The sequence below is a fragment of the Haemaphysalis longicornis genome, unplaced genomic scaffold (genome assembly GCF_048455015.1).
Source record: "Haemaphysalis longicornis isolate Haplotype H1 unplaced genomic scaffold, Haemaphysalis longicornis Haplotype H1 scaffold_8, whole genome shotgun sequence".
Classification (NCBI taxonomy): domain Eukaryota; kingdom Metazoa; phylum Arthropoda; class Arachnida; order Ixodida; family Ixodidae; genus Haemaphysalis; species Haemaphysalis longicornis.
The window spans coordinates 125,233,992-125,260,845 of NW_027526445.1; the positions used below are offsets into that span (position 1 = coordinate 125,233,992).

A 26,854-nucleotide genomic window follows, 5' to 3' on the forward strand; every position below is an offset into this window, starting at 1 on the left:
AAATGAGCCAAATCCATTTGCTCAATGGGAGTTTGCTTTTGGCTTTACTATTCAGACTGTTTCTGGGTGTTTTCAGGAGTGGTTTTTCTTTTCGGAACTGGCTTATCATTAATTCAGACGGAAACTAAAAGATCGGCGAAAGATTTGTCTCCAGATGTCGACGGCGAAGTGAACCGAAGAAGTAAACGAAATGAAACTGAGCGATGTGAAACAATGATTTCATCTCGCCTCCCTAATCCGAACGGAGTAACTGTGGTCATATTTACTGGTTGACTCCCATATTTACCATTTTAGTACTTACCTAAAGAACCACCGCTTACAAGCACTGGCAAATCTCTCTCTTTCTCTCATCCTCTCTCTCCCTCCGAGAGTACGAGCCACTTCATTAAGGTCAAGAAAAATATACGAGCAGCCTTTTGTGAAGCGGTTTTGGACATTTATAGGAAAGAAATAAAGAGCTTGCTTACTTCGTGAGTATATATTCAGGCACGGCGTACCCGAAAAATTATCCTAGGGAAGAATTCCAAGAGAGCTGCATTTAGTGCCAAAAGGACTCGCATGCTCTCCGTGTATAGCTCTACTGTTCTTGGAGCCATTTTGCATATGTTTAATGCATTTTCCGCCAAAACTCAATCATACCGTTCTTGAAATTCAATTTAATTAAAGTTTTCATGGGAAGGCCGCATCAACCTGAGTGTTTCAATCCAATATGAGCCAAATCCACACTTATCAACACGACAGTGCTCAAATTCACCGCATAATTTATAATTACTTGTGGCTATAAACTTCTCCTAGCTGACATGTTAAATATATCATATTTTACATGCGAGCTTTTACAGCGTTGCATTTTGGTCCCGTAACAAACTTCCACTGTTTCTCAAATTTACGTTAGGTGAATCTGGCTCTCACTGAAAAAAAAAGAAAGAAAAAGCGCCTCATATAACGCTGAAAAGCAATCAGCAATAAAAAAAGGAACACAAAAAGGCACCGGTGAGATTCGAACTCACGATCTCCTGTTTACTAGACAGGCGCTTTAACCAACTAAGCCACGGCGCCAACGAATCTGGGGTGGAACGCGCAAAAAGATGTCGAAGCGCAGGTTCTGATTTGAACCGGTTCCGTACGTAAAAATTTTTCTTCGCTGTAGTATTCGTTGGGCAGAATACTAATCAGTATTCCGCAGAGTACTCTGCTGAATACTGCTTCTGGTCGCACCGCATATCGCCGGTTGCCACTTCCTCATTGGGTGTGCAATTGGCTCTCTCGAAAAAAAAATCATGAGCGATGCCCCTCCGCGAAAGTAGATGATCAGAGAAGCTTTTTAACGCACGATATAAAGATTACCATATAAGGTGAAAAGTATGGGCAAAGTTGATGGCTGTCATCCCTACCGAAGAAACACACATACACGCACAGACTTTTATTTGGACTGTACATAATTTTAAAGCGATGCCGATTGAAAATTAATCTGTACAAAATGCCTATCTCAGTGATGAAGCCCCTTGATGTCTGTCATGTTGTGATCTTGCAAATGGTGCCTGTTATTAAACAGTGTAGCCAAGATACATATCCAAGTGAGGTGACGTATTATCTGAGGTACAAATCACGGTTTGAACGACGTGGAAGCTTGGCGGTGACTGCTCACACAGCAGGACGTTCGTTTTTCAACGCCCCGCGCTACGGAACTCCTCGCGCTGCAAAGACACTTCCAGCCTCGGGAGTTTTTGATGACGGACAAGTATATAAGTTTCGCCCTAAATGAGTTCATTCATTTAGCCTGCGAACTCGTTTTTAGTACGGGGAATTCTTCGTCACATACTGCGGAAGCCGTGCCGTCATCACAAACCCGTGGAAGGCAAACGGCACGTTAACTGCCATTGGCTGCGACTGCTCATGTGGTTTTGTCGGGCGTTGCCTCACTGACGATAACTAGATTGCGCGATCTGACCTAAGACGCGTAGTTTGAACCTGGTGTTTAGACATATGTCGCTATAAACGTGCTTGAGTGCTGCCTTGCGCGCGAGTCGTGAAATGGGACGAGCTGGCCTAATGCGCGTACTTTGAACCTGAGGTCATAGAGTTTCATACTAAATATATACTAGTGGGAATGTCATTGTAGTCACGTGCTGTCGTAGACGTCACCATAGCATCTAGCCACGTTTCTCTCTATACTTGCTGCGGATTGCCACAAGGCTTCTTTTCGCTTTCAAAGCAAAAATCATCAAATGTTGGCAACATTTTTTTTCTTGTTCGTATTACATGAAGTCTCTAAAAAATCCTTGAGAAATGATCTTTTGGAGTTCCACTTTTCTACTGAAAAATAAACAAACAACTTTAAATATTATTTTACAACAATTTTATTCTTCGGCATCCACAGGAAACTTTTCAGTAAGTTCGTCAGCCATGCCAAGGGAAAGTGACAGTTCTTAACCCGGTACATGGCGGCAAGCTCGGTGAAACGCGGCTTTCATAAACACTTGCGCCAGATGTACCTATAGTAAATATTAGTACGAAAACCTACGACGAGGTAATAGCGGCCACATTCACCCCGTGGCCACGCCATCCGTGAGGTTTTTTCTTCTACCAGCAAATGGCGTTAGCTTAACGTGCGCCAAGCGCTTGTGACGTAATGCACCCGCCCCACGACGCGAAGTTTTCCTTCCTTTCTTGTTTCGTACCCTGAGGACATAATCAGCGGCACAGTGAGATGTCATTGATGCTCTCGCACATACACGCCATTATAATTGTTTAGGTACCCCTCGTAGCTTTCTGACCTTCTACGCATCCTCAATGAGTGGTGACAATGGCAAAGAACAGCTGTAGAGAATTACAGCAGCTTTCTGCGGTAATTAGAGACGATGGCCTCTAGCACTGCCCTTGTCGAGCTCTTGCGGATACCCGATGCGTTGACCATTGTTTTGCCTCGCGTGGGTAGCTCGTTCTGTTGACCTATGCAGCACCATGCGTCTTAGCGTCTCCGTTATGGTATTCTTTTGGAGACTGCTGCGTTGCCCAACGCAGTTCTCTCTAGAATTATTTCGTGCCTATTTTGTCCCGTGGAAATACTAGGGAACCGTTGCTACTTACCGGCAAGCGGGAGCGCTGTAACGTGTGTCCACTGATCGGCGAAATGCCAGACATCTTCTGCAATTTGTTTGTTTGAATCTACAAAAGGCGAAGCGCCACGTCCTGTAGTGCTATTAAAGGGGCACTTACACAAAAATTTTGCATCTTGTTTTTTTTGTTGCGATAAGTAGCTAGTGACCTACTTATAACCTGTAGAAACCTCATTTGCTTCAGCGTGCGACGGTTGTTTAATTAGAGGCATTTTCAATGCGGCCAGTCGCAGTTTCGGTTTCAGCGAGTGCCGCGAAACGATGGATTTCGTGGATTTTGTGTGAACAAAGCTGACCACGTGACCGTCAGAGGGATATCACAGTTACAGAGCAGAGCCGCCGTAGCACTGTCGAATCCGCATCGACGGAAGTTTCTGCGAATGCCCCCCCGTACTGATCTCGTGAGGCGCCTAATTAAAAAGCGACCGTGGATGTGACGCAAGCGCTGCGAGTGCAAATGCTACCGCGGCTAACGAACGACGCGCGCCGCTCGAGACGGTGGGTGGCAAGACGCGCGCTGGGAGCAGCCGGCCGGTCTGCCTACAGGTCCGCCTACAGATGTGTTCGGCTTAGCACTGCGGCGGATATTCGAGTGCCGCTCTCGTAAGCGGTGCAGATGATAATTTTTAATGCAACCCGCCATGGCATCATTAACTCCTTTCTCATGTAAGCCACCATGGTCGGGACTTGGGGACAATTTCGTGCAGCGGTAACAAGCTATCACTCGAGCTACCTGCGCCGGCGTGGGCCACTTCGCGGCCGTGGCCGCCGCCTGCACAGCGACCGTGCGGCTTGCTCAGTGGGCTTTTCGTGCCTCCGGCGCGTTTCCGCATCCAACGGTAATAAACAGTAATAGAAACAGAGTGCCTGGAATTGCTGTAGAACTTTGGTCGCGGCCAGCTGCCCGATGAGCTGACGAAATCACGGCGCCTCCGCCGCCAACGATCGGGTCGTTCGTTCTCGAGTGCAGAAGCTCCGCCCTCCGGCCCTCCGATTGGAGCGGCGAGCCGGCAGTGCGGAAGCGGCAAACACAAACTCGTGACGTGTTTGGATGTTGTTTATTTACACTTGCGCGTGGTCCTCTGCTGGCCGCTCGGTTGCGTTTCGCACACTTCAAAATTGATTTTAAATATGTTCTAGGCTGTATTCACCGCTGATATTTTGCAGATGATGTATATGTGTTCCCACCAATCTATCTCCGAAGTTATCTCGCCTTCAAAATTTTGTGTCAGTGCCCCTTTAAGGCTGGTGACATTTTTTGCTGTCTTGTGTCTGTATTGGGATACCACTCCTACAGCGCTGTCGCAACGGGGTGTCAACATATGACCTTTCTAAGATCACAAGGAATTTTTATTTTTATCTGCCTCTGGATATCGAAGCAGAACCACGAGGAAATAACGCCTAGCATTGCGCTCGCTTCCCTGGGTTCGTGTTTCGTACTGCGATTCAGCGCTCTGTAATGGAAGCAAATGGAGATTTCTTAGTGGGAAACGGACTGAAACAGGACGGGCCTAGCGTTATCATACCAGGAATCCGGCGCTGACCCAGCAACAACTCGATTAAATTAACCTTCTTAGGTCGAAAACAATGGGCCATGCAACGAATAATGATCGGAGTAAGACTTAGGGACAGGAGGAACAGGAAACGATCTTTTTTGGACTATAGGATACAAACTTACAAACTAGAGTAGATGATTTCATAGTTGAAATAAAGAAAAATAAATAGACTTGGGCCGGCCATGTAGGGAGACGAAGTGACAAGCCGTGGTACACCAGGGTGACAAAGTTGATACTAAGAGGCGGGTATAGAAGAAGGAGTCCAGTGGCTCTATGGAGGAAAGAAAAAAGAAAATTTAAGGGGGAAGAATAGACTCGAGCAGCGCAGGGCAGGTGCGGTTGCAGGTCAATAGGAGAAGCCTTCGTCCTGCAGTGCACCTAAGTTGGCTGTTGTTTTCTGCATGGTTATTTCACGTTGTATTCATAATGTTGCGAGGACTACTGTCCGGGGTGCCCTTAGAACGTGATTAATACCTCATAAAGCTTCCATCAAAACGCATTCTGTGCTTTTGATGGAAGCGTATACCTATATATAGAACCGGCGCAGATTGTCTCCGGCGAATTACCAAGCGTAGACAAAAAAAATTCAGCGTATGCAAATTCAATCTCATAAGAATAAAAATAAAATAAAATAAAAATTGCCTAGCGTTTACGATACTCCCTAATGCGATATTTGGGCGCAGCAGCAGTGCGCTGAGGCAGCACTCACTCATGGGTTCTCTCGACGGCAGGGATGATGAGCCTCTTCGTCGGCGGCGCGAAGTGCGTCTCAGGAAGGGACCGCGAACTGCGCCTTACCCGGACGCACATCATAGCCACACGCACGCCCCCTTCCCGTTTTCGCCAAGTGTCGGGCCGTCGAGCGCCTCGGTCGAGAAGTCGCCCAGCACTACCCACTCCGCCGCAGGCACTATTGGCGGTGAGCGCGAACACGGGCGGCGCTGCGACGCGCGCCTCCATGACGTCAGCTTAGGGATTCTTGCATTTGTCGTCTGCTTCAATAAGGCTCGCTCTCCCTGCTGTTTCTTTGCGCTCAGTCAACGTCTGATGCTCGTCCGCACCACAATTGGCGTGTGGGTAAATTTTATCATATTAATAGGCTTAAAATCGCCTACACTAGCTCATGGTGTGAGGTAAAGTTTAGTTTTAGATACCGCTACGGAAGAAACATTGCCGGCATCGTCCCCTTCCTTGCGAAGCCTGTCCAGTGCGAAGCGCGAAGAGTCCGAGCTAGGCGTAAGCTTCTGTATTAAGCAATCTTTCGAACAAAGGGAACAGTCAGCTGCTCATGACCGACAAGAGCAAAAATGGAAGACCAAAACGAAATCTAGACCTTTAGGGCTGTTGGCTTTGGCAGAAAGCATTACGATTCCCGGTAATCATATGTTAGGTAAAACTGTTTTCGAAACCTTGCCGAACGCTCCAAAGTATTGTATCGCATCGCTTTACGTTTTCATGGCATGAAAGTATGCCGACATTCACTATGGGCTGCAAAAACTGTAGGTTATTGAGTTCCAAATAACCCACTGTGTACATAGGCGCGTGCTAGTTTTATACCAGGCTCCTAAGCAGTAGCAGGTTTATTGAGCGAAACGAGTCACGTCTACGTTAAAGATACAATAACACTATGTTTGTTCAGACCTGAAGGGATATTTCGGTACAGTTTCCAAAGCCATATATCTTCCCGATATTCGGATATGCGTTATAGGAAAACTGTACTCAAGAGGAGGAGGAGGAGGGGGAGGAGTAGAAAACTTTATTTAACAATGAAATCGAGCTGGTTAGTGGGCCGGGTCCTCAGACTAAGACAAGAGAGTAAAAGTAATTTTCTTCAATTGATAGAACATCATCCTAAGTGGAATAGGATTTGTTCTTTGCGCCTGAAAGGGTTGGAAAGCAATGAAGACCTGCTTGGAAATATTCATCGGTTTAGATTCTTGTAACATATGCAGGTATACTATTTTTTGCGTTAGTTAGCGAGTATTTCAGGCCTTCAACACCGTAATCATGTCATCATTGTTAGGGTTAATAGTCAGTTCGTTATGACAACGATGGTTACGATAGAAATTCGGAGCACAAAAGCCTCCTTCGAGTACTGTGGACAACGTTGTTTGGGGCGCGATCGCGGTGGCGTAGCACAACCCTTCTCATTGTATTTGCATGTGAATAAACAAAGCACGCTGCGGTTATGCACCTTCTTTCACGCAGCCGTAATGAAAGCCACTTTGTGATGAAGGGAATGTATGCCATACAACCTGAACAAAATATCCACAATGTGAGACTCCCAAACACCCCCAAACCTCCTAATAAGACGTTTGTGACGGTGCAGAAAAATTAATTCGTTGGGAAGAAAAAAACAAGCCAGAAACATTCATCTGATACAAGACAACGACGAAAGAAATAGAAGACTGCCGTTTTATTTCCAGCTGTGCGATGTGCGTGTGGGCTCGCTGCTTGGTACGTAGCATTAGACTGTTGAGTCTTCATAAAAATATCTCAAAAATACTGCAGGAAAGCCTACGGATTTTGGATACTTATCGAGGAGCTCTGAGCGCTGATCCTTGCGCGAATAAGCTAGACAGGACGAGTTACACACCATCTTCTGACCGATGCTCTGAAGAAAGTTGTTCTCTATCTCGTCGTGTGTTGCAAACTAGTGGGGGACACAGGTTCAAATTATTCAGATGCGTCAGAAGCTGGCAAAATAACTGAATCACTAGAAACACGCTTTTTAATGCACTACACCAACAAAGCGGGCGATATCTAGCACAGACACTGCCGCCCCTCACAAGCGGAGTGTAGCAGACGACAGCGGCGCGAGTCCCTAAGCCGACGTCAGAGCCAGGGGGCGCCACTCAAACATCTCACCGCCAATCCCCCACCGCACCCGCCGCTAAGGCACGCTGCCGCCAACATGTGGCGCATCCTACAAACTCACTGCTTCCCCCACAGAACCACGCTCACACACACGCACCCACACAAGTTTCCAACACCCCACTGCCCTCACTGCCACCAACGTGATACCCACTTTCATTCGCTCTGTGAGTGTCTACACGACCCATTTCCCTCCTACCCCACGCCCCACCACTGGGAACAGGCCTTGGGGAGCTCGAACCGGCCGGTTCAGGAAACTCCAACCGCACGGGCCCTTGCGGTCGCCGAAGCCATATGTGCTCCGGCCATACCCCGCCCCTTCCCCCCCCCCCCCCTAAATCCCAGTTGTAAAATAAAGTGGTTCTCTCTCTCTCTCTCGAGCTGGCAAAGAATACTGCCTCCCCCCACCACAAACTTTCGGAGAGCGCTGTCTCGCGCCGCCCAACACACGGCGAACCGCTCTCCCCGACGCTCTCCTCTTTTGCTTTCTTTCATCGTTCGCTTTTTCTTTCACTCGTCAATCCAGCCCTCGTTCGCTCGGGCACGACGACGGCGACGGGGCTCAGGCCACACACGGGCGACAAAGGGCTGCGCCCTAAAAGCGCCCACAGCCTCCATATTTTGATATGAGGTGGTTTATATTGCCCCTAAAGAGATGTATTCCCAGCAATGCATTTGTCTTTAGAGGTGAAGCCGACTTCAAGGGGATCGGTGCAAGCTTGGTCGTTGAGAGCTGGCTTTCCCACATTGCGCGCTGCGCAGTGAAGCATGGTCATTCACGCATGGAGTATGGTTACAACTTACACCCCCAATTTCTCCTCTTCTCCACCGGTGCTGCGTTTTTTCCGAGTCGTGCGTACTCCTCGCCACGCGAGCCGTCCCTCTCCCCCTTAACATTGCGCAATGCCGCGCCCTCTTCGGCGGCCACCTGTACGGCGCACTAAAGACGTCATTGTCTCTATCCACCAATCGTGTGCGTCCTTTGCTTCCGGCATAGACAGTTCGCCAGGGCCCTTACAATTCAACACAGCTAATTTCGCTAAACCCCAACACAGCGAATCATACCAGCGTTCCAGGTTCGCTTGACTTATTAGATGCAACGCATCTCTTTAACTCGCCTTGTCCCGCGTCGTTGTCGCGGCGTAGTCCGCATCCCTCCCCTATTATCCTCGCCGCGGCAGCTGCGCGCTCCGCCGCTATCACCGCAGCAGCGCCATCTGTGCGTCAGCGCGGTCAGCGCGCAGCTTGCGCTCGGCTGCGCTCGCTCCCGTCGCCGTGCCAGCTGTGCGTTAGCGCGCAGCTTGCGCTCGGTTAAAAATTTACACCACCTTTCCGCGAGGGGAACCATGGGGTAGACGCGACGCATCGAGGGTGAACATGCTGCGTAAATAGGATACACAACAACAGCAATCCACACGCTGACATCGCTAACATGACGGAAACGCAACGGCAACCCCCGATGCGTTGCATCTACCCCATGGTTCCCCTCGCGGGAAAATGGTGTAATTTTTTTCCTCACAGAGTGGAAGGGCTCTGAATTTTATTTTGCAAGAAGACGTGGGCCTCTTGTAAAATGTATTCGCAAAATTTCTTCCCCAGGCAAAATGTGTAATGTTACAGCAGCATGCGTATAGGACGCAGAGAGTGCAGCTATGCCTACCAGTACCGCCGAAAGGTGTGAAGCTATACACGGCTCTCTATTGACCGGCCGAGTGATCGCGTCTAAGTCACCATGACACTCTACGGATGCCAGTTGAAAGGAAGCGGCAAGGGGCCCTGCGGCTCTGGAAGGATGTATATTGCGGTTCCCCCCGATGTGCAGGGGGAACCGCTGCGGTACAACCCACAGTTTCCGCTCCACCCGCCGTGGTGGCTCAGTGGCTAAGGTGTTGCGTTAGTGCACACGAGGTCGCGGTTTCGATTCCCGGCCGCGGCGGCCGCTTTTCAGATGGAGGCGAAAAGCAAAAATGCCTGTGTGTACGAGATTTCGGCGCACGTTAAAGATACCCAGGTGTTCAAAATAATCCGGAGTCCTCCGCTACGGCGCACCTCATCACCTTTGTAGCGTCGGTGCATTCTGTCACTAGACGATTCTGTCACTACGCCGAGTTTTATTTACTTGTTACAGTTGGTTCACAGCGAAGTTTCAAACATACAGAATTAGTCTGGTTCTAATGCATGGCCGTATAATAGGAAGGAGTGTGTTACAAAAAAAACAACAACAACAACAACATCTGTAGCGTTTCGTTCATCAAAACTATTCAGAAAGAAATTATAACGGGAACTTATTTCGAATTAATTCTGAAGAAGTTACGTGTGTCTCTACGAGAGCAATGTTGTAAGTTACCACACTTAACTCAACATAGTTATCCACCAATAGAGCTTCACTGGTCGACTCCCTATTCACAGCAGTGGAATGACCCTTTTTGCTCATCTAAAGGCCTGAGTTGTCCGGATCCGCGCGGTTTACACCATAGAGGGAAATCTGGCGCTGCAATCGCGGCCCGCCGTGGGCGGCGCCGTTGCAGCTAGCGACGTTTCGTCCAGTATCCGTCCAGTCCTCAGTGATGGAGCCATCCAGCTTCCGGAAGCCCTCGGCTTTAAGGTTAGCGGTAAAGTGAACTGGACAGCAGTAGAGGTTAGTAAAAGAAGGTTAGAATGTTGGTGGGAAAAGAGCAGACAACAATCTGGGAATACATGTGAACAAAAAAGTCAGACTAGCACAAAAACTTCGTAAAAGTATTTTCTTTTTACTTTGACAGTATTTTTATGCAGAAATGCATTATAGTCGTGGGTTGTCGTGCGTCCCTTGGCCGGCGTCCGCAGCGCGTCTGATGATGATTGTGGCATGATGCCCCTAGGGATTGGCCAACCAAACAATCCATCACGAGATAGCTTCGCGTTCAACCGCCATCGTCATCTTCCCGTAGGGGAACCGTTGAAGAAGAAGAAGGAGAAGAAGACAAAGCTGCGAAGAGGAGGGCTTCGTGAGTTTTGGCTACCGTTATCCTCCTCGGCCGGCGCATCTTCCCGATCTGAACCCGGTCGAAGAGCGGCTCATCGCGCCTCGACTCCCCTTCATGAGCATCAGGCGGCTGACTCGAGGCAACGGGCAGTTTGGAATCAAGGGACAGGCGGTGAACGTGCCCATCGACGTATCGAAGGTTGTGCGGTGCCTTCCTCGCATGGTACCCGAGGACGTCGCGTTCGACGTTCGCATTTCTGCATCCTCACAATCCCCCTCGGGGAGGTGCGGGGGAATGTTTTATTCATTTTGTTTGTATTTTTTTTGGCGAGGTGATTGTACAGTGGCGTTGCGACTAAGGCCGCTGTGCAACGCCACACCGTTGCAAAGGGAAAGCCACTAAGCCTCATCATCGTCACGTTTCTCGCCTACTTGGCTTAGCTAGCCATATGGCTTCTTTTTTGTCTCGAAGCCAAAATCAAGAAAAAAAAGGTACCATATTTCTCTTGTTCATCGTGCATGAACATTCTAAATGATTTCGGACAAATAAATCTTTTCGGAGCTTCAAGTTCATAATAACAAAACAAATTTGAATAATCGTCTACACTAATATTGTTGCGTTTTTGCAGCCAGAGGCAACTTTCCAGCCTGTACATGAGCCATGCCAAAGACAAGTGGAACGTGCACGCTCGCTGAAGCGTGGCTCCCCTAGAGAGTGGCGCCAGATTTCCCTCTAGTATAATTCACTATGAAACCTGAACGCAGCCATCGGTGCTGCCGAAGCCGACAGTATGATCCGGCGTATTTTTTGTTATCTTTGTTTTCTCTGAGTGGCGGTAAGACTCGCCACACGGCCGACAGCGCCATTGGTGGACGCGCACCACGCCATATACGCCTGTCTCTCCCGACAGGTCCCGCACGTTCCTCGTGTCCACTGGAAAACTGTCCCGAACACTCCTCTCCCCAAACAACCGGGCGGCCTTTCATTGTGACCTTGACTCCCCACAGCAATCAAACACACAGAGCACTACGAGATCCTGCTGCGCAGCTTCTATCCCCTATACAACTACGCCTCGCCCGGATGGCTGGGAACCGAAATCCCCGGCTGACTAACGTGGCAGACGGAGCCCCGATCTCTTTAGTTCTGCGAAAATAAAGGTCTCCCTCCTCCCCTTATATGACATTCTAACAGTGATTCCTATTATATTAACTGCCGGGTCACTGTTGTCTCCTCACTCTCTTGTTTTAGGGGCGAAGCACCTTAGGATCTCGCTGTGTCCGGGCCTTGGTATCCGCGTACACAGTAATGCGCATGCACAAGGAGGATTGGATTGGATTGAAATGAATTTGATTGGATTGAAAGGGATTGGATTGAAATGGATTGGATTGGATTGGATTGGAATAGTATATACTGTTCACACGCGTTTTCACTCATTTACATGAGCGAGTGGGCAATGCCACGGGTGATTTACAGTAAGAATGATCCCCAGTGCTTCGCCCACTTGTCATGATTCACTTCGTGGACATGCCTAAACTTTTTACCTCCCTCGCGCAGACAGAAGTGTGCCCGACAAGCTGGAGTACATGATGAGCCCCAGCCCTTACCTGTCATCCATGAAATGGGTAAGTTTACGCAACTTGCAGAGCAGTGTATATGTACAGGCGTTAGTAGGTGCACTAATGACACTCTTACTGCATCCGTAGTATTTTTTATAGCCTTTAATAAAGTTAAGTGGGTTTGATCATGCTCATTACTACTGGGGTGACACATAATACCTCACGAACTAGGTGGGTGTACGATGTGAGCACCCATTCATCCCCTGTACACGTCAATACTTCTGCCCGCTTTGGTGAACTTACACTAACACATTGTACACGTCATGGTTTTGGGACTGACGTCCTGCTGCCCGGGTGCGTCGGGATGGGGAATACCGGGGCTAGGATAGTCGTTCGCCGGATGATCAAATAAAGTCTTTTCACTCACTCACTCACTCGGCCCGTCTGCGCGCGCGTTCAGACCGGCAGCGTTGCGACAAGAATGGTGACGTCACGGGTGCCCTCCTGTCATGGCGGCCGCTCGGCATTAGTTTTGTCGAAATTAAAACTAATATGAATAAACGACGCCGTAAATGATTGTTAGCGCTGCGATTGACCGTCTAATGTGCCATTCTATGATCAGTGGACTGGTAGGCATCCACAGCAGCGATAAAAAAAAAAAAAAAAAAAACGCAACACGAAAGTTTTAGTGTTGTTAGTCCTTTAAAGCAAAGCTGTACTACTTTCGTCCAGAGGTATCGCCGCGGATGCGCAAGTTTACCTTTTGAACGCAGACGCAACTCCTGCGACACAACCTTTAAAGCGCAGCGCGTGATTCGTCGGGCCCGCTGACGGCTCTGCGCACAAAGTCCCGTTTTCAGTCGTTCTGCGCAACTAGCCGCCGGCGGCGGGGGCGACGGGTGCGGCCGCTCAGCTGATCATCGGCCGACCGAACCCGCAGCCTCCCACGCATGCGCCGCTGTGTCGCCTCGGGCTGCGTGACACATCTTGAGCCGCGTTAGCCGTGGAAGAGGAACGCCGTGTTCGCGGAGAATGAAAGCGAGGCCGGGCCTCCTTTTGTGAGTGTTGCGCGGGACCGAACGGCTTTGAGCCGGGGTCGGCAATACGGGCTACATAAGTTAATCAAGAGAAACCAAGACTCAACCAGAGTAAGCCAAGCTTTTGCGTTGCATTTCCAAGGTGAGCTGAGCTAGGCCGCATCCATTTTATGGCTTTCTTAAATTATGGTGTAAAATCAGGAGCTATGCCCGGAATTACAAAACAGGGGAATGAATAAATGAATGAATGAAATCTTTATTCAACAACAGGGGCTGCTGTTAGGGGAAAAAAAAAATCGATTTTTTATTGTTGTCTTCTGAAGTCCGCGTTTTATTCGCATCAATGCTAACGTAATGTTTCGGGCTACTTTAGTGTTGAAAATCGAATGCGCGGACCAGAGTGGACGCTGCATGCCTAAAATGACCGGCTGCGTGAGCACCCGAATTCGCTGTAATCTGGACCGAGAACTACTTGGCGATGCACGGCAAATACTGCGGATGATTACAGATTGTTCTTTCCGTTGTGCTTACTAGGGATCATAGAAACTGATTGGTGCGATTCGTGTCCGCATATTTGGGTATCTACGGCTGTTGTCTTCGTTATCTACTACCCTGTTTGTGCTCAGATACTTTGTAATGATTGTGCATAGATTACGTGTGTGAGCTATGCTACTGACTTTTAGTTTTCTTGTTATCGTTTTCCAACTTACACGCGTATTGCGAGCCTTGTCGGCATTAGTTGTTCTGCTGTGCTTTTAACTCGCGTTTTTGTACTGAATGATCTGTAACTCATCACTTTGTCGCCCCCCTTACTCAATGCCGCGAACAGGGGCCTGTAAAATATTTTAAATAAATAAATAAATAAATAAACATAGCCCTAGCCGAGTGTGTCAAAGGGGCAACGAAGAAAAAGCACAAGTTTGGCTCATTAAAAGGTCTGTTTCGTTTCAATAAGAGTGATGCCAAATTAATAGCACTCGTTGTGCAAATAATCCAGACATTCACGAAAAGAGACGCAGCAGCGGCTACTCCCCAGACCCTTTAGGGCCGGGTCTTTATGACGTCACAGGATCGAGTTGGTGAGATTGGCGGCCGCCGCTCTAGGCCACCACCAAAGAAACATGACTAAAAGTGTGGGACGGCTAGTCTCGCTCGATCGCATCGCAGTTCGCACGCTGACAACCATGTTTTTAGCGCTCCCTTTTATTGCATCATTGCTTACTTGGTATAGCGGTAAATTTCAGCTTTCCAACACTTCTTGCGTTTTTTCGATTAAAAGACGTCCTTGGTGGTCGGAATAGAGTTGAGTAAATTGAGCAAAGGTGATTGTCTATATGGCCCCTCACCCTTGCGGCCACTTTACAGCCGATTATAGTAGTTTGCAACACTTCCGATAAACGCTTTTTCACTGTTACGAAGCTACACTCATCGTCAGCACGGAGATTTACTGCGGGATTAGCTCGTCGCAGCAGATACGCCTTCCGTATCTGCTGCGACGACGCCTTCCGTATCTGCTGCGACGCCTTCCGTATCTTTGCTTCTTTTAAAGACGATGGTCTTTCTTGGGTATATAAAAGCAGAAATTTTGGTCGGTCTATGTCTACTTGTCTGTCTGCGACACGATTCAGCGATCCGGCCTAAGTGAAACAGAAAACGCGCAATAGTCTTATATACTTGATGAAGGGCTTGCGTTCGGGCTAGTTGGTGTTCCATAACTACTTCTTAAGCGCCAAAAACTACAGGGACATAGAATGAGACAGGGACACGCGCGTGTCCCTGTCACATTCCATGTCCCTGTAGTTTTTGGCGCTTAAGAAGTAGTCTTATATACCAACAGCCAAATCTAAGCGTCAAAGTCCGGCGGCAATGTTCATAGTTGTCAACATTGCTGAACAAGAACAAGACATTACGCAAATATAAGGCAAAAAATCAATCCTTCAGTGCTATTTGCAGTGTTCCTTTATTAGAAACTCTTGGATGCCTGGTTTTTGCGATAGAAAATGCAATACTACATCAAGTGAAGAAAACCGACGCCTGCTGTTTCCCGCGCTCTTTGCGACATTTAAGAAATAAACGGCACCCCTAACGATAGGTTCCACTAGATAGGTTCACGTTCCGCTTAGAACGCTCGTAGAGCAAGGCAGAGTGGCTCTACAGACGTTGTAGTAGGGTGCCTCAATTCACGCTCGTCTCCACCGTACGGCAGAGCTGGCATCGAGGCACCCGACTTGGAGCAGTGGAACGCGGTAAATTTAAATTGACTTCAGCAAACCTCTAGCGCGTTATCTTGGGAGGAACGAGACGGGAGAGAAACAGCGTGAGAGGTGAGCGGGAAACAGAAGGGACGCATTTACTTCGCATGGGCGTCTGTCGTCTATTCTCTGTCGGCGACATTTGCAACGAAAGGAGCAGATACGCGGCCATTTTTAAGTGGTTATCGAATGCGTTCATTGCTTAAACTCAACGAAAGCCAGCCAATAACTAGCCGCAGCACCACTCTAATGACGTCACATGAGCAGTCGAAGAACGCCAAGGCCGGAAAATAAAAAAAAATCTTCTGAGCAAGTTTCTGAGTTTCCCAAGGGGCATTGAGCAGTAATTTCTTGAATGAGGAACTTTGCGGCCCCCTAATCTAAGTACTGGAAGTGTTGGTTGCCTATGTCCAACAAGGATTTAAGATTTCGAAAAAAAAATTTTGTAAAAAGTGTTGCAGGGTCCTTTTAACAGCCAGATCTCATCGTGCCGTTTTCAGGCACCCCATGGCAATATGCTGAACATTTGAGCTTTCCTTGCACGCAGGACAACAACGAGCAGGAGTGGAAATACGGGAGGTGGTTCATCCTCATGGCTTGGCGTTGGCTTCTGGCGTACACCGTGACCGGCAGGGTCCTGTCGCACACGGTACCTTGGGTAAGCACTGTCGGTATGGTCGGGGCTGATATTTTCAAAAGCGGTAATGCATTCAGATCAGGATCGGTATTCTCGTGTTTGCCCGCTTTGAAGACGTCCGTTTTGCATCCGTTTTATTTTTACGTACTTTCAGTTGTAGGTGGGCTTTGGGTTGACTTTCGCGAAACGGTTCTTGTAAACACATTTTAAGAAACTAAGCCTATTTTAAACTATCTTTTATGTGTTTATTGTTCCGCCAGCGAACCAACAACAAAGCGACGAAAAATCGTCTGCTCCAAATTGTCTGCTCCGAGAAGCCGCGGCTCATAGTTCCGCCGTGCTTGTATGGCGTCACATCCGGATGTTCGCTTTTGGCCAATTAGGGCTTGCTCAAAACGGACACTTTTGAAACGGACACAAAAGGGACAAAACATGAGAATACCGGCCTAGGTGTCTAGCAAATCAAAGCATCCGCATTAACCGATGTTTCCCGGCTCTCCCTGTGCGTTTAGTTTCAAATTCCCGCATTGAGCGAGACTTCCAGCTGCACATAGAGGTAGCTCACACGTGCACTGATCGCACTGGTGCCCAGTTGTTGTGTAAAGCGAAAGCTTTCGTAGTGGGACCGATGGAGTCCTGTCAAAAAACTAATGCATTTACCCATAGACCGGCTGGTCGACCGAGAAGCGAGGATACTTGTGATCTCTGCAGGACACACGGCGAGTGCGTGAAACCTGGCCTTCATTGTGTCAAAACCGTTACTCCAACATCGCGAATAAGGAATGCTTCTAGATGAGACAATACACGCATCGATCATGAACAAGGAGCGCAACAGCATACCTTTGTCTCATAAACCACGTATCGGTATACATTAGGATCGTTCGTAGATGCGCCTACTTAGGGCGCGAAAAATCGTCTCATGGGTTCGCTATTCGTTTGCGATTTGTATCGTTGAAGGTGTGAAGATTATTGGGCGCTCTTTCAGCGAAGGTTTTGACGCACTTTTGACGCACTTTTGACGCAGTTTTGGTGTGAGGAAGCTTTCGCGGTTCTCTCAACTTTCTTTAGGAAGGTGATGGTGAAGCGTTTCTCATTGTACAGCGATAGCTCTCGATCGATTAGTGTGCGTGAAACGTTTGCAAGGGATTCTTTCTATCGACAAGTGGCTGTATCCATGCGTGCATGGCCACATTTGCAGTAAAGCCCGCTTATATCGAACACGGATATATCGAATTATTGCCTATATCGAACCCTTGTATATTTCTGGTAAAAATTACATGCATTTAAAGCTTTTTATATCGGACGCGATTTTGCTCACAATGGATATATCGAACTCTCCCGCGCGGGATGTTTCGCTCTCCTTAGGCATGCGGCAGGCTTTCCCGCAATACATCGGCGCGCAGCGGTGTCGCGGGTGACGCTTGCGACTCGCGCGCGAGCTCGGGCGCGTCCTCCTTGGTCCAAACCGGCCGTGGCAGAGTGGACCAGCTCCACGCATGCATGCCGTTGTAGCCGAAAGCGCCACATTGGGCGCTGCGGGCTGTGGTGTCACCGCGTCACCCGCCACGCGCACTTGCTCGCTTCGCTGGGTTCGCCGTTATTCGCTTGTATCCATGCTTGTCTCCGCTCTGTCGAAGACGCCGAGGACTCCGTACCGCTTCCGAGCACGAGCGAAGCCGTCACTGCCGTGGCCCTGCTACGGTGATACTGCAGTGCCATTGAGGGCATCGGTCTTGTGCTTGGGCATCGGTCTTGTGCTTGTCGACTGTTTAGATACCGTAGAGCAAGCAGTCACCAGTAACGCGTTGTGCTCCAAGAAGAAGGCTACACTCACGCAGTTCTTCCGCCCCAATAAACTGATGTTTTCTTTCCGAGAAAGTGTCGTATCAATAATGAACTGCAGGGTGGTAAGACCTCAGCGTTCGCTCGTGACTCCGTCGGCAAGATTGCTCTCTTATAAATTTTTTTTTGCTTCACTTTCTATATCGAATTTTTGCTATATCGAACTATTTTACAATCCTCACGCTGTTCGATATAAGCGGGCTTTACTGTACATCGCTGGTACTCTGCCGAGGATCGATCCGAAACACAAAACTCAACTTTGGAACAAAACGTTTGTGGATTTGGTGTTTGAACTTAGGCCACCTTCTTCCGAAGAGTACTCCCGCAGTAATAACCTGCGACGTTAAGTAACTTGTGGGAAAGCGAGCTCGCAAACATTTACGATTCCCACACTGAAACGTATAACTTCTATTTCCTTGATGTTTCCATATAGTATACCGGTTGTTAATTGCACTTAGAGTGGATTTTTAACAAATTATTTGCTTCCGGACAAGTATATTCATCCACCATATTTTGTTGCCTTGTTAGCCCTTTCATTTGCGATATTGTCTACAATATTGATCGTGACCCTCTAAATGACCTCCACAACGCAGGCTTCACAAATCCGGTTTGGTGGGGCGCATGTACATTTGATAATCCTTCGTGGGATCATTTGAAACCACCGAAGCAATGCTTCTGCATCCTCACCCCGCCTGGCTTCGGGAAGCATATATGTTAGTATTTTCAAGATGATATCGCAACCGAGAGCCAATCGAGTCGTAGTTTGCTAATCCGGCCTCTGTACTGTATTGTACAGGGCGCTCTGCGAACTTGCAGCAACGATTACAAGTTGCCGCGTACTAACCACTTTGGAATTAACGGTGCTGCTGTAACTTCATATGGCATGGTAGCACTCGTCGAAGCTGGTACCGTGCTGCAACGCTTACAAAGTACCGCGTACGAACCGCTTCGGAATTAACGGTGCGGCTGAAACACCACATGGCATGGGGACACTGTTTGCAGCTGGTGCCGTACTTCCATGTGGCCGGATCTCTGCTCTTCCTGGTGCTGAAGATGGGGCCACTGTGCGCCGTCTACTTCGTGGTCGAGCACACCCTCTTCTACGGACTGGTATGGGTGGGCGTTCCCCTGCTCGTCTACATTGCGGGCGTTTTCCTGGTGGCACACTACAACATCGTCGAGTTCGACATCTTTGAGGTGAGTCCGCCGTGAGCACTCGATCGTCTGCACGTCCTGCGGTATCGTGCCGGTTTTGGAGGGTACCCGGGTGAACTTAATTGGAATAATACGTGGATTTCAAGTTGGGGGCGAAGTAAAGGAAATCTTCGACTGCGTGAATTTGAATTTCGGTGACACTCTTTTGGTCTTTTACACACCGTATGTGCCAAGTGTTGTGCTCCAGCAGCTTGGAACGGCTAAGTTGGAGTACCAAGTTGAAAGCGGAGCAGAAATCCCTTTGTTGTAATTACATCTTCCATGTACTGCAGCGTCTACACTACGAATAATGCAAATAAAAATTGCCTCGCTTAATTGCAGAACGTTTCGTTACACCAACGTAAAGCTGTGTATGCCTGCAGCTGCAGCAGAGCCAGGAAAATGGGCTCATGCGTTCAAGTGTACAGGAAATTACTTTAGCACCGCTAGATTTTATTCAGTAGCAACCCCTGTAAGACTGATGTGGCCAAAATGCGGCGCGCTATTGCACTCAATGGCGACGGTTCAGGTTCGGGGACAATTTTAAAGCGAAGCTTTGTGCGTTTCGCTGATGACGGCCGTCCCATCACCAAGACTGACTGCAGGTAAGCCGACTTTAGCCAATGGCTTTCAGAAAACGATGATGATTATAACCGAAGGCACATCAAGTGCCTCAAGAAGAAAACGCTGTTCGTAATCGAACCTCGGTCCCTCGCGTTATGAAGGCGACGTCTACTCGATCGCGCCATAAGGACACGGTTGAAGAAGTTTGGATTTTGGGCTTTGACGTTGACTCACGTTGCACGGGAGAAAGCTTCGGGTTTTAACCATGCACGTTTCTCTTAAGAAAGGGGCGTTGATTTTTGAAGGAGGCGAAGGAGGAGCAACCAACTTTATCGAGCAAATGGTGCGGTGCTTGGAGCCGTACGTTTATTTCGTAGGTGAAGTACCTCATTGCAAGTACCTTTGGGACTTGACCATTGTCCTAGACCGAGAGACTGGGGGCTGGTCAGTGCACCGTACACAGGTGGTGCCGCTGAGTACTGAGGATTCGCGATTGTAATTAGCTGGTCGCTCAGGGCGGCGACGTTGTTTCGTACTTCCCCACTATGGCGCACCTCGTAAGCCAAGTTTAAGCGGGATACACCTTAAATTGCATTGTGCTCCGATTTCCGTAATGACAGTCACAGTAATTACTGCAAAAAAATACGGAGGTCACTCCCGCGTCTTTCCACAGCTCCAGTTTGCTGCTGCAGCACTAACGCGTAGAATTAGAGTGGTCATGCTTCAGAAAACAGGTCATGTTTCCATTTGATGCAAGACAGCTTTCGTGAAGGATTTACCGCCTTCTGATAGCGGAGTACACTAAGGAGCGATTAACATCCGTAACAGAATCAATACTACAGTGATTAAAAAGAATGAAACAGCCAAGCAACCATTGAGCGCAACAAAAGTGATAAATTAACAGTGATTCCTTACATGCACTGGATAGCTCACAATTTGACAAAGATAGGAAAACGAGCTAGCCTTAGAGTTGCATTTTCTGCGCCCACAACAACTTTACGGCATGTTTTGTTAACAAAACAGAAAGAACAGTGCAGTGTTGCTCTATTAAGCACGGAAATCGGTTTGTAGACTGCGTTGAAAGTGTCGTCGATTCTGTTTTGCTGTCCTGCGGGAAAACAGATGTAGCCCAAGCGGGAAGATGCCTTAATGAAAGGTTAAAAGAACGTAACTATAATGTACACAAAGCGATCAGTGGCCGCTTAGGTATCCACTGTCGGAATGGCCGTGGCTGCGCCCCATTCTTTCGCAAAACAGAGGTTACTGCAAAACACGCCGGTAAAATGGCTAGAGAAATCATTCAGGCCGCAGAAATAGAGCGCCAAAAAGAAAATTGTGTGAGCTCAGCCTCGTTGTCTCTCCCCGAAAAGAGATTTTTTCGGCTCTACGGATAGTTCAGCACGTGCTTGTGGTACATGGCGTAGGTACAGTGTGACGATCTCTTGGGTTATCTCCAGCATTCATGCTAGTCCTGCGTTTCCTTTATTTTTGACTGTCAGCGTATACGTGTGACGTGTCAAAACATTAAAATTAAATTCTAAGTAAGCGCTTGTCGTTGTCTTTTTTATTCGTTTTGTGTTGTGCATCGTTCCTTATGCGCTGTTCCCCTCTTTGTTCACTTTCTTGGACCCTGGGACAACAACAATGACTCATATTTAGGGACAAAAATTCTTCGTCGTTTTTTGCGAGATTCAGGACTAGACAAAACTTTGTAATTCTTCCATTGTGCGCATGGCTACGTCTGTACGCGTTTGCGTCGTCATGTACGCTTTGATTCCTGTTTTTTTTTTGTTATGCGCTCTGCGCTTCCTGGGCTCCATTCGCTCAATTTTTTTTTCTTTTCCATAACTTTATTTTGAGTTTTCTCCTTGCACTACATTCCGTGCCATTTTTATTTAACTTTTGTTTTCTCTCTATTGCTGCTTTCCCGATCCCTCACATTCACTTCACTGCATTGTAATCATCCCCATCTGGCGTAGCAAGCACTGCCGCTACCAGAGCTGACCTCTCCAGCCCACATTAAAGAGTTCTCTCTCTGCTCTCTCTCTCTCTCTCTCTCTCTGCTCTCTCTCTCTCTCTCTCTCTCTCTCTGCTCTCTCTCTCTCTCTCTCTCTCTATCTCTCTCTCTCTCGCTCTCTCTCTCGCTCTCTCTCTCGCTCTCTCTCTCTCGCTCTCTCTCTCTCGCTCTCTATCTCTCTCTGTCTCTCTCTCTCTCTCTCTCTCGCTCTCTCTCTCGCTCTCTCTCTCTCGCTCTCTATCTCTCTCTCTCTCTCCTCTTTGTAAGCATAAAGCAACTTGCCCAAGCGTCCAACCTATAGAGTGGTACTGGGCGGGGGTCGACAATTATAAAAAAAATACTATTCACAACAAGGACTTCAAGTCTTGTCACCCGCTTCAAGAGCTTTACATCGTCTGCAATCTTCATGTGTGAGGGTTGATTACAGGAAGAGCATGAGATTTCGAGCTTAACCAATGAACAGATGTCGGGAGCACTTGGACACGGGCAGCTCCCCCACTAGAGAAACGGCTTCAACAATTGCACCGTTTTCTTGCTGGCTGCATCGATTGAAGGATGCCGGTGTTGTGAGTGTAGTCGTTAAGAATGCACGCGGGGATACAAAAAAGTTGGGGAACCGTTAATGATAAATCCACACTAAGCGATGCGAACCAATAAAAGGGCGCCGATGTCTTTTTGTGGAATTGAGGTGTAAGGCCCTAGATGTGGGCAAGGTAGCGAAGATTTAGACAGGATATTTGTCTGAGTCAGATACTTCTATTGAGGGCTGGCCCGATCAGCTGCAAGAGTGTTGCGCAACTTCGAATAGGTCGTTGGTGTACAAGGATGTTTATTAGTATGTCCGCAAATTCCAATGCCTTTTTAGGTACTTGCACAAGTAAATGCCACACTGCGAACGCAATAAATTTAAGCGGATTGGGCCATGTTAATTAAGGACAGAAATGCATTGTAAGTAGCGCTTGAAAATGGACGACAGAAGAGAAGACACACACGATAGCGCCGTAGTGTGTTTCTGCTCTTCTGTCGTCCCGTTTCAAGCGCTACTTACGATGCATCAACACCAACTAGCCCAACTGTCAATTTTACTAAGGACGGAAACTATGGGAAAGCTTCCAAGCTAGAGGGACGGATGTGCTGATCATTCTTTTTGTGAGCTGAAAAAATGTGCCCATGCCCTTCATGCGTTAACATTTATCAACCCGCTGTGCATCCCGGTGATTGTCGGCATCATCAAGCTGCAAGCGTTTTTTTAACAAATAAACCAGTTCAAGGCCGACCACATGGTCGATCGGGGCTACGTAATAATTTTATAGCAACTTAGTCAGCCTCGTAGCCCACTTGTTATGTCGGTAAAATGTCATCGGAAATGAAAGTATAACCATTTCACTGTCGTAATAAATATATGGAGCCCATTCCCAACTGCAGCAATTTGAATTTCAAGCCTAAGTACAACCACCTCGGTTCTGTTGTTGCAATGTAAAATGCCTATTCCCGTTGGGCCATGTGCAATGAATGATAGCAAACGCTAGGAAGCTTTCGCTACCAGGTTATGTGCCATGCATAGTTTTCACGAAGGTTTTCTTGGCGCAGCGATTTTCGAGGCTTTGCTTGCCTGGGGTAATAAAACTCTCCCTTAGCGGAGCGTCCGCTGGTTAAACATCAATCAATCAATCAATCAATCAATCAATCAATCAATCAATCAATCAATCAATCAATCAATCAATCAATCAATCAATCAATCAATCAATCAATCAATCAATCAATCAATCAATCAATCAATCAATCAATCAATCAATCAATCAATCAATCAATCATCATTGCGATGCTCTTATACCCTTCTTTGGGCTTCTCCTGCAGAATATCCTGGAAAGGTACGGCATGGAGCGCTACTTCGTCACCGTGGTGGCCTTCTACTGGACGTTGCTCCGCTGCTGCAGCTTCAGCCTGGAGTCCATCTGGAGTCAGGGCAGCACTGATGATGAGCGGCGACGCCGTCGCATGCCCGACTACGTGAAAACGCTGGACTACGCCTTGTACCTGCCGCCCCTCTTCATGGGACCGGTGCAGAACTACGAAGACTACGTGACCGCCGTGAGGGGAACCTTTCTTTCTCTTGGTTAATGTTGTCAAACACCTATGCTAAAATGTGGGGCTAGAAATAAATACAGCTCGCACAGCTCATCAGGCATCGCAAAGGCTTACTGCAAGTAACGCAACAGAGAACGGTTAGAAAAAGGTAGAGGAAGCGCTTTTATTATCTGTGGGCTGTGCAAGAAGGCTTGTAAATTCACACATAGAACAAATGTAGAGAAAAGAGTAAGTGCCTGTAGTGCGAGCCGAACCAGTTTATGACATGTGTGCCAGTCTATACGCCTAATTCTGGAAGTGTTACGCACGCCAGGGAGATTTATAGGTAGCGTAATCGTAGAGAGCACTCCTGCAGTACAAGGAGTAGCGATAGTGTTGGCACTCCCGGCAAATGGTGTGACGTCAGGTGTGCACAGAGAGAGAAAGGGAGAGAGAGAGAGAGAGAGAGAAAGAAAGAGAGAGATAGACAGAGAGAGAAAGAAAAAAAAAAGAGAGAGAGAGAGAGAGAGAGAGAGAGAGAGAGAGAGAGAGAGAGAGAGAGAGAGAGAGAGAGAGAGAGAGAGAGAGAGAGAGAGAGAGGTTTATTCGCGCAGCAGTAGAGAGCTGGGGCCCCCCTCTGCCACGTTAGCCAGCCAGGAGAGTTTAATTGAACTGGAGGACCGGAGCTGTGCAGCAGGGTCTCCCAGTGCTCTGTGTGCTTGATGTCCTATGGGGACGGAGGTAGGGTATTGCTTTTCAGTGGTTTAATCTGGCATTTCAATGTATTCCAGCTTCTGTTGTTCAGTAGTAGTGCGTAATACTTTCTGCGTATACACCCTATTGCGCAATGTGCAGATGGAGGCCCCCAAGCCGATGATCACCGTGCAAGAGCTGAAGTTCTTGGCAGTCAGCTTTCTTCGCTCCTGCCTTCACTTCCTCCTCATGGACCTGATGCTGCACTTCTTCTACCCGTAAGGCTGGGGCATGCGCAGTCCGCTCAGAGTAGCGAGAATGTTTCTAGCTAATGCTTGTCGGTATTGATATCCTTTTCGTGCAATATTTCACGAAGGTTGTGCGGCGTTAGCACTCCGATTTTTGTCGTGCAGAGCAGTTTAAGAATTGGCAGTATCTGCACGACTATTCACTCCAAAATTTGTTGAGTGCCTTGTGAAGCCTTCCAGCAAAATTAGCATTGGAGGTGAACCCTTCTTCCTTGAATGATGTGGCTGTATCATCTTCAGAAGAGATGGAATTCGTCGATCATATCTCCCTAACTTATGGCAATAACTTGGAGGAGAGCTGCAGAGATTTGAGAGAGAGAGAGAGAGAGAGAGAGAGAGAGAGAGAGAGAGAGAGAGAGAGAGAGAGAGAGAGAGAGAGAGAGAGAGAGAGAGAGAGAGAGAGAGAGAGAGAGAGAGAGAGAGAGAGAGAGAGAGAGAGAGAGAGAGAGAGAGAGAGAGAAGGCTCTTTATAGAAAAAAGCAGATTTGCAGAACTGTTGAAGATGTTGAAGGTGTTTGTTTTTACTTGAACGCCTTTGTGACGTGTACTTCTTGACGGCAGTGAACGCCCGATATCGGAAATATTGCAAAGCCTTTACTGGGCTGCCGTGAAGTTTCATGAGTCGGCCGTACGGCGCCTATTCGTGCCCTTCAAATCCCGAGGCTGAAGCATTGGCCTTTAAGCTGATAGGATAAACGACACCATACAATGTAGGCGTCCTTGAAGCTGATAAACGGTACTCTACAGTGTAGGCGTCCTGCTTGCGCTACTGGAACCACGATTTCACATAGAAACTCAGGACATGGCCTTTCAAGTTTATGCACTGAGACCGTCTACCCAAAGCACCACTGAGCATTCTTCAGCCAGCTCAGCGACCTCTTCCACATCTCAGTTACTGGATTATTTCTGGAACTTCTTCGGAAGACAAGCAGCACTTAGACACCAAAAAAATAATGACCGGAAGGTAGAACAAAAGGTTTGAAGTTGCATGCAGGTCCCACGCTTATGCTGTTGTTGTGCCTGTATCTATGTGTTATAGATGTTATAAATATGTGTTATAGATAGTGTTATAGATGTGTTATAGATATGTGTTATAGATGTGTGTTATAGATCTATGTGTAATAGATAGTTGATTGCCTGACATAATGACGTGCAATCAAGTAGCGCAATATCACTGCGGCAAAGCTATTTGCGTTTTTGGGCTCTCATGACATCAAAAGGGGAACAAGGAGAAGGAGGAGTAAACTTTATTTAGGCGAGCCTTAGGTACTGATGTCTGGGCACCCGCCTGGGGCTGAGGTTTCCTCTAGTCCGGGATACCTTGGCCTGCACTGGTTACCCGGGCCCTCTCCACCAGACTACGCTGGGAAAAGAGGCCGTAGCTGGTCAGCCGTGCCGTCCACTGCTCGTATGTAGGTAGGTTGGGGATTAGGAGTAAGGGACGGGGTTTGGTGAAACCCCCGTACCAGACGGTATAGTGTGCCAGGATAGAAAAAGAAAACACCTGAATGAAACACAGGGTGTGAGAAGGCTAAAACTCTTATACAATTTGATCAATCTTTTAAGAGGAGATATATTGCGTCAAACACTTTGAACCTGCCAGCTTGCTGAGGACGTTCCGGCGCAGGCTTCATTGAAATGTTCCTCAGCAGAGAAGCGTCCCTAAATAGGGCATTGGAAAGAGGTCTTTGTGGAGGGAGCAAAACAGGGTGTAGTAATCGAAATATAATCCCCCAAGAGCTGCTTCCCTTGTGTCCTAGATTTGGCTGATTGCTAATGCATATGCTTGTTAATCACACGTGTGCTGCCTCTACTGCACGCAATGACGTTTGCTTTTCCCATATTCGTTTTGCGATTCTTGTAGATTGCCCTAGTGACTTGGGAGAACCCGCGCAAGAACGAACAAATCGTATAGTTACTGATTTGTCCGTCATTTCACTTTCCATACTTTAAACTTTCATGTGCGTAACAAATCAGAGATTGTTTCGAATCACGAAATACGCGAACATGCTACTTAAAGGGACAGAAAACCGATTTTTGTGGGGTGCATGCCGTCTAGCTCGTATGAAAGCCAGCTTTTTATATACTTGGGTAACCGCGAGGAATTTCTACATAAACAGGCGGAAATGATTTTATTTTGCACGAAAATTTCTGAAGCCTGAAAGGTGGCGACAC

The 26,854-nt window shown here is 47.8% G+C and overlaps 1 protein-coding gene and 1 non-coding gene across 3 annotated transcripts in view; one reads left to right on the forward strand and one right to left on the reverse strand.

Annotated features, from left to right (window-relative positions):
• LOC144149947 (protein-cysteine N-palmitoyltransferase HHAT-like) overlaps nucleotides 1-26,854 on the forward strand; it is a 56,711-nt gene that overhangs the window by 12,513 nt on the left and 17,344 nt on the right. The window contains exons 3-7 of one of the 2 annotated variants that reach the window (XM_077681695.1): nucleotides 12,067-12,134; nucleotides 15,905-16,015; nucleotides 18,839-19,033; nucleotides 23,469-23,702; nucleotides 24,534-24,649. In XM_077681695.1, coding sequence (XP_077537821.1) covers nucleotides 12,067-12,134; nucleotides 15,905-16,015; nucleotides 18,839-19,033; nucleotides 23,469-23,702; nucleotides 24,534-24,649 — 724 coding nt within the window. The remainder of the gene's footprint in view (nucleotides 1-12,066; nucleotides 12,135-15,904; nucleotides 16,016-18,838; nucleotides 19,034-23,468; nucleotides 23,703-24,533; nucleotides 24,650-26,854) is intronic. The other variant, XM_077681696.1, reaches the window with a different exon arrangement.
• Trnat-agu (transfer RNA threonine (anticodon AGU)) lies at nucleotides 983-1,056 on the reverse strand. The gene has a single exon. It is a non-coding gene; the product is annotated as a tRNA-Thr (tRNA).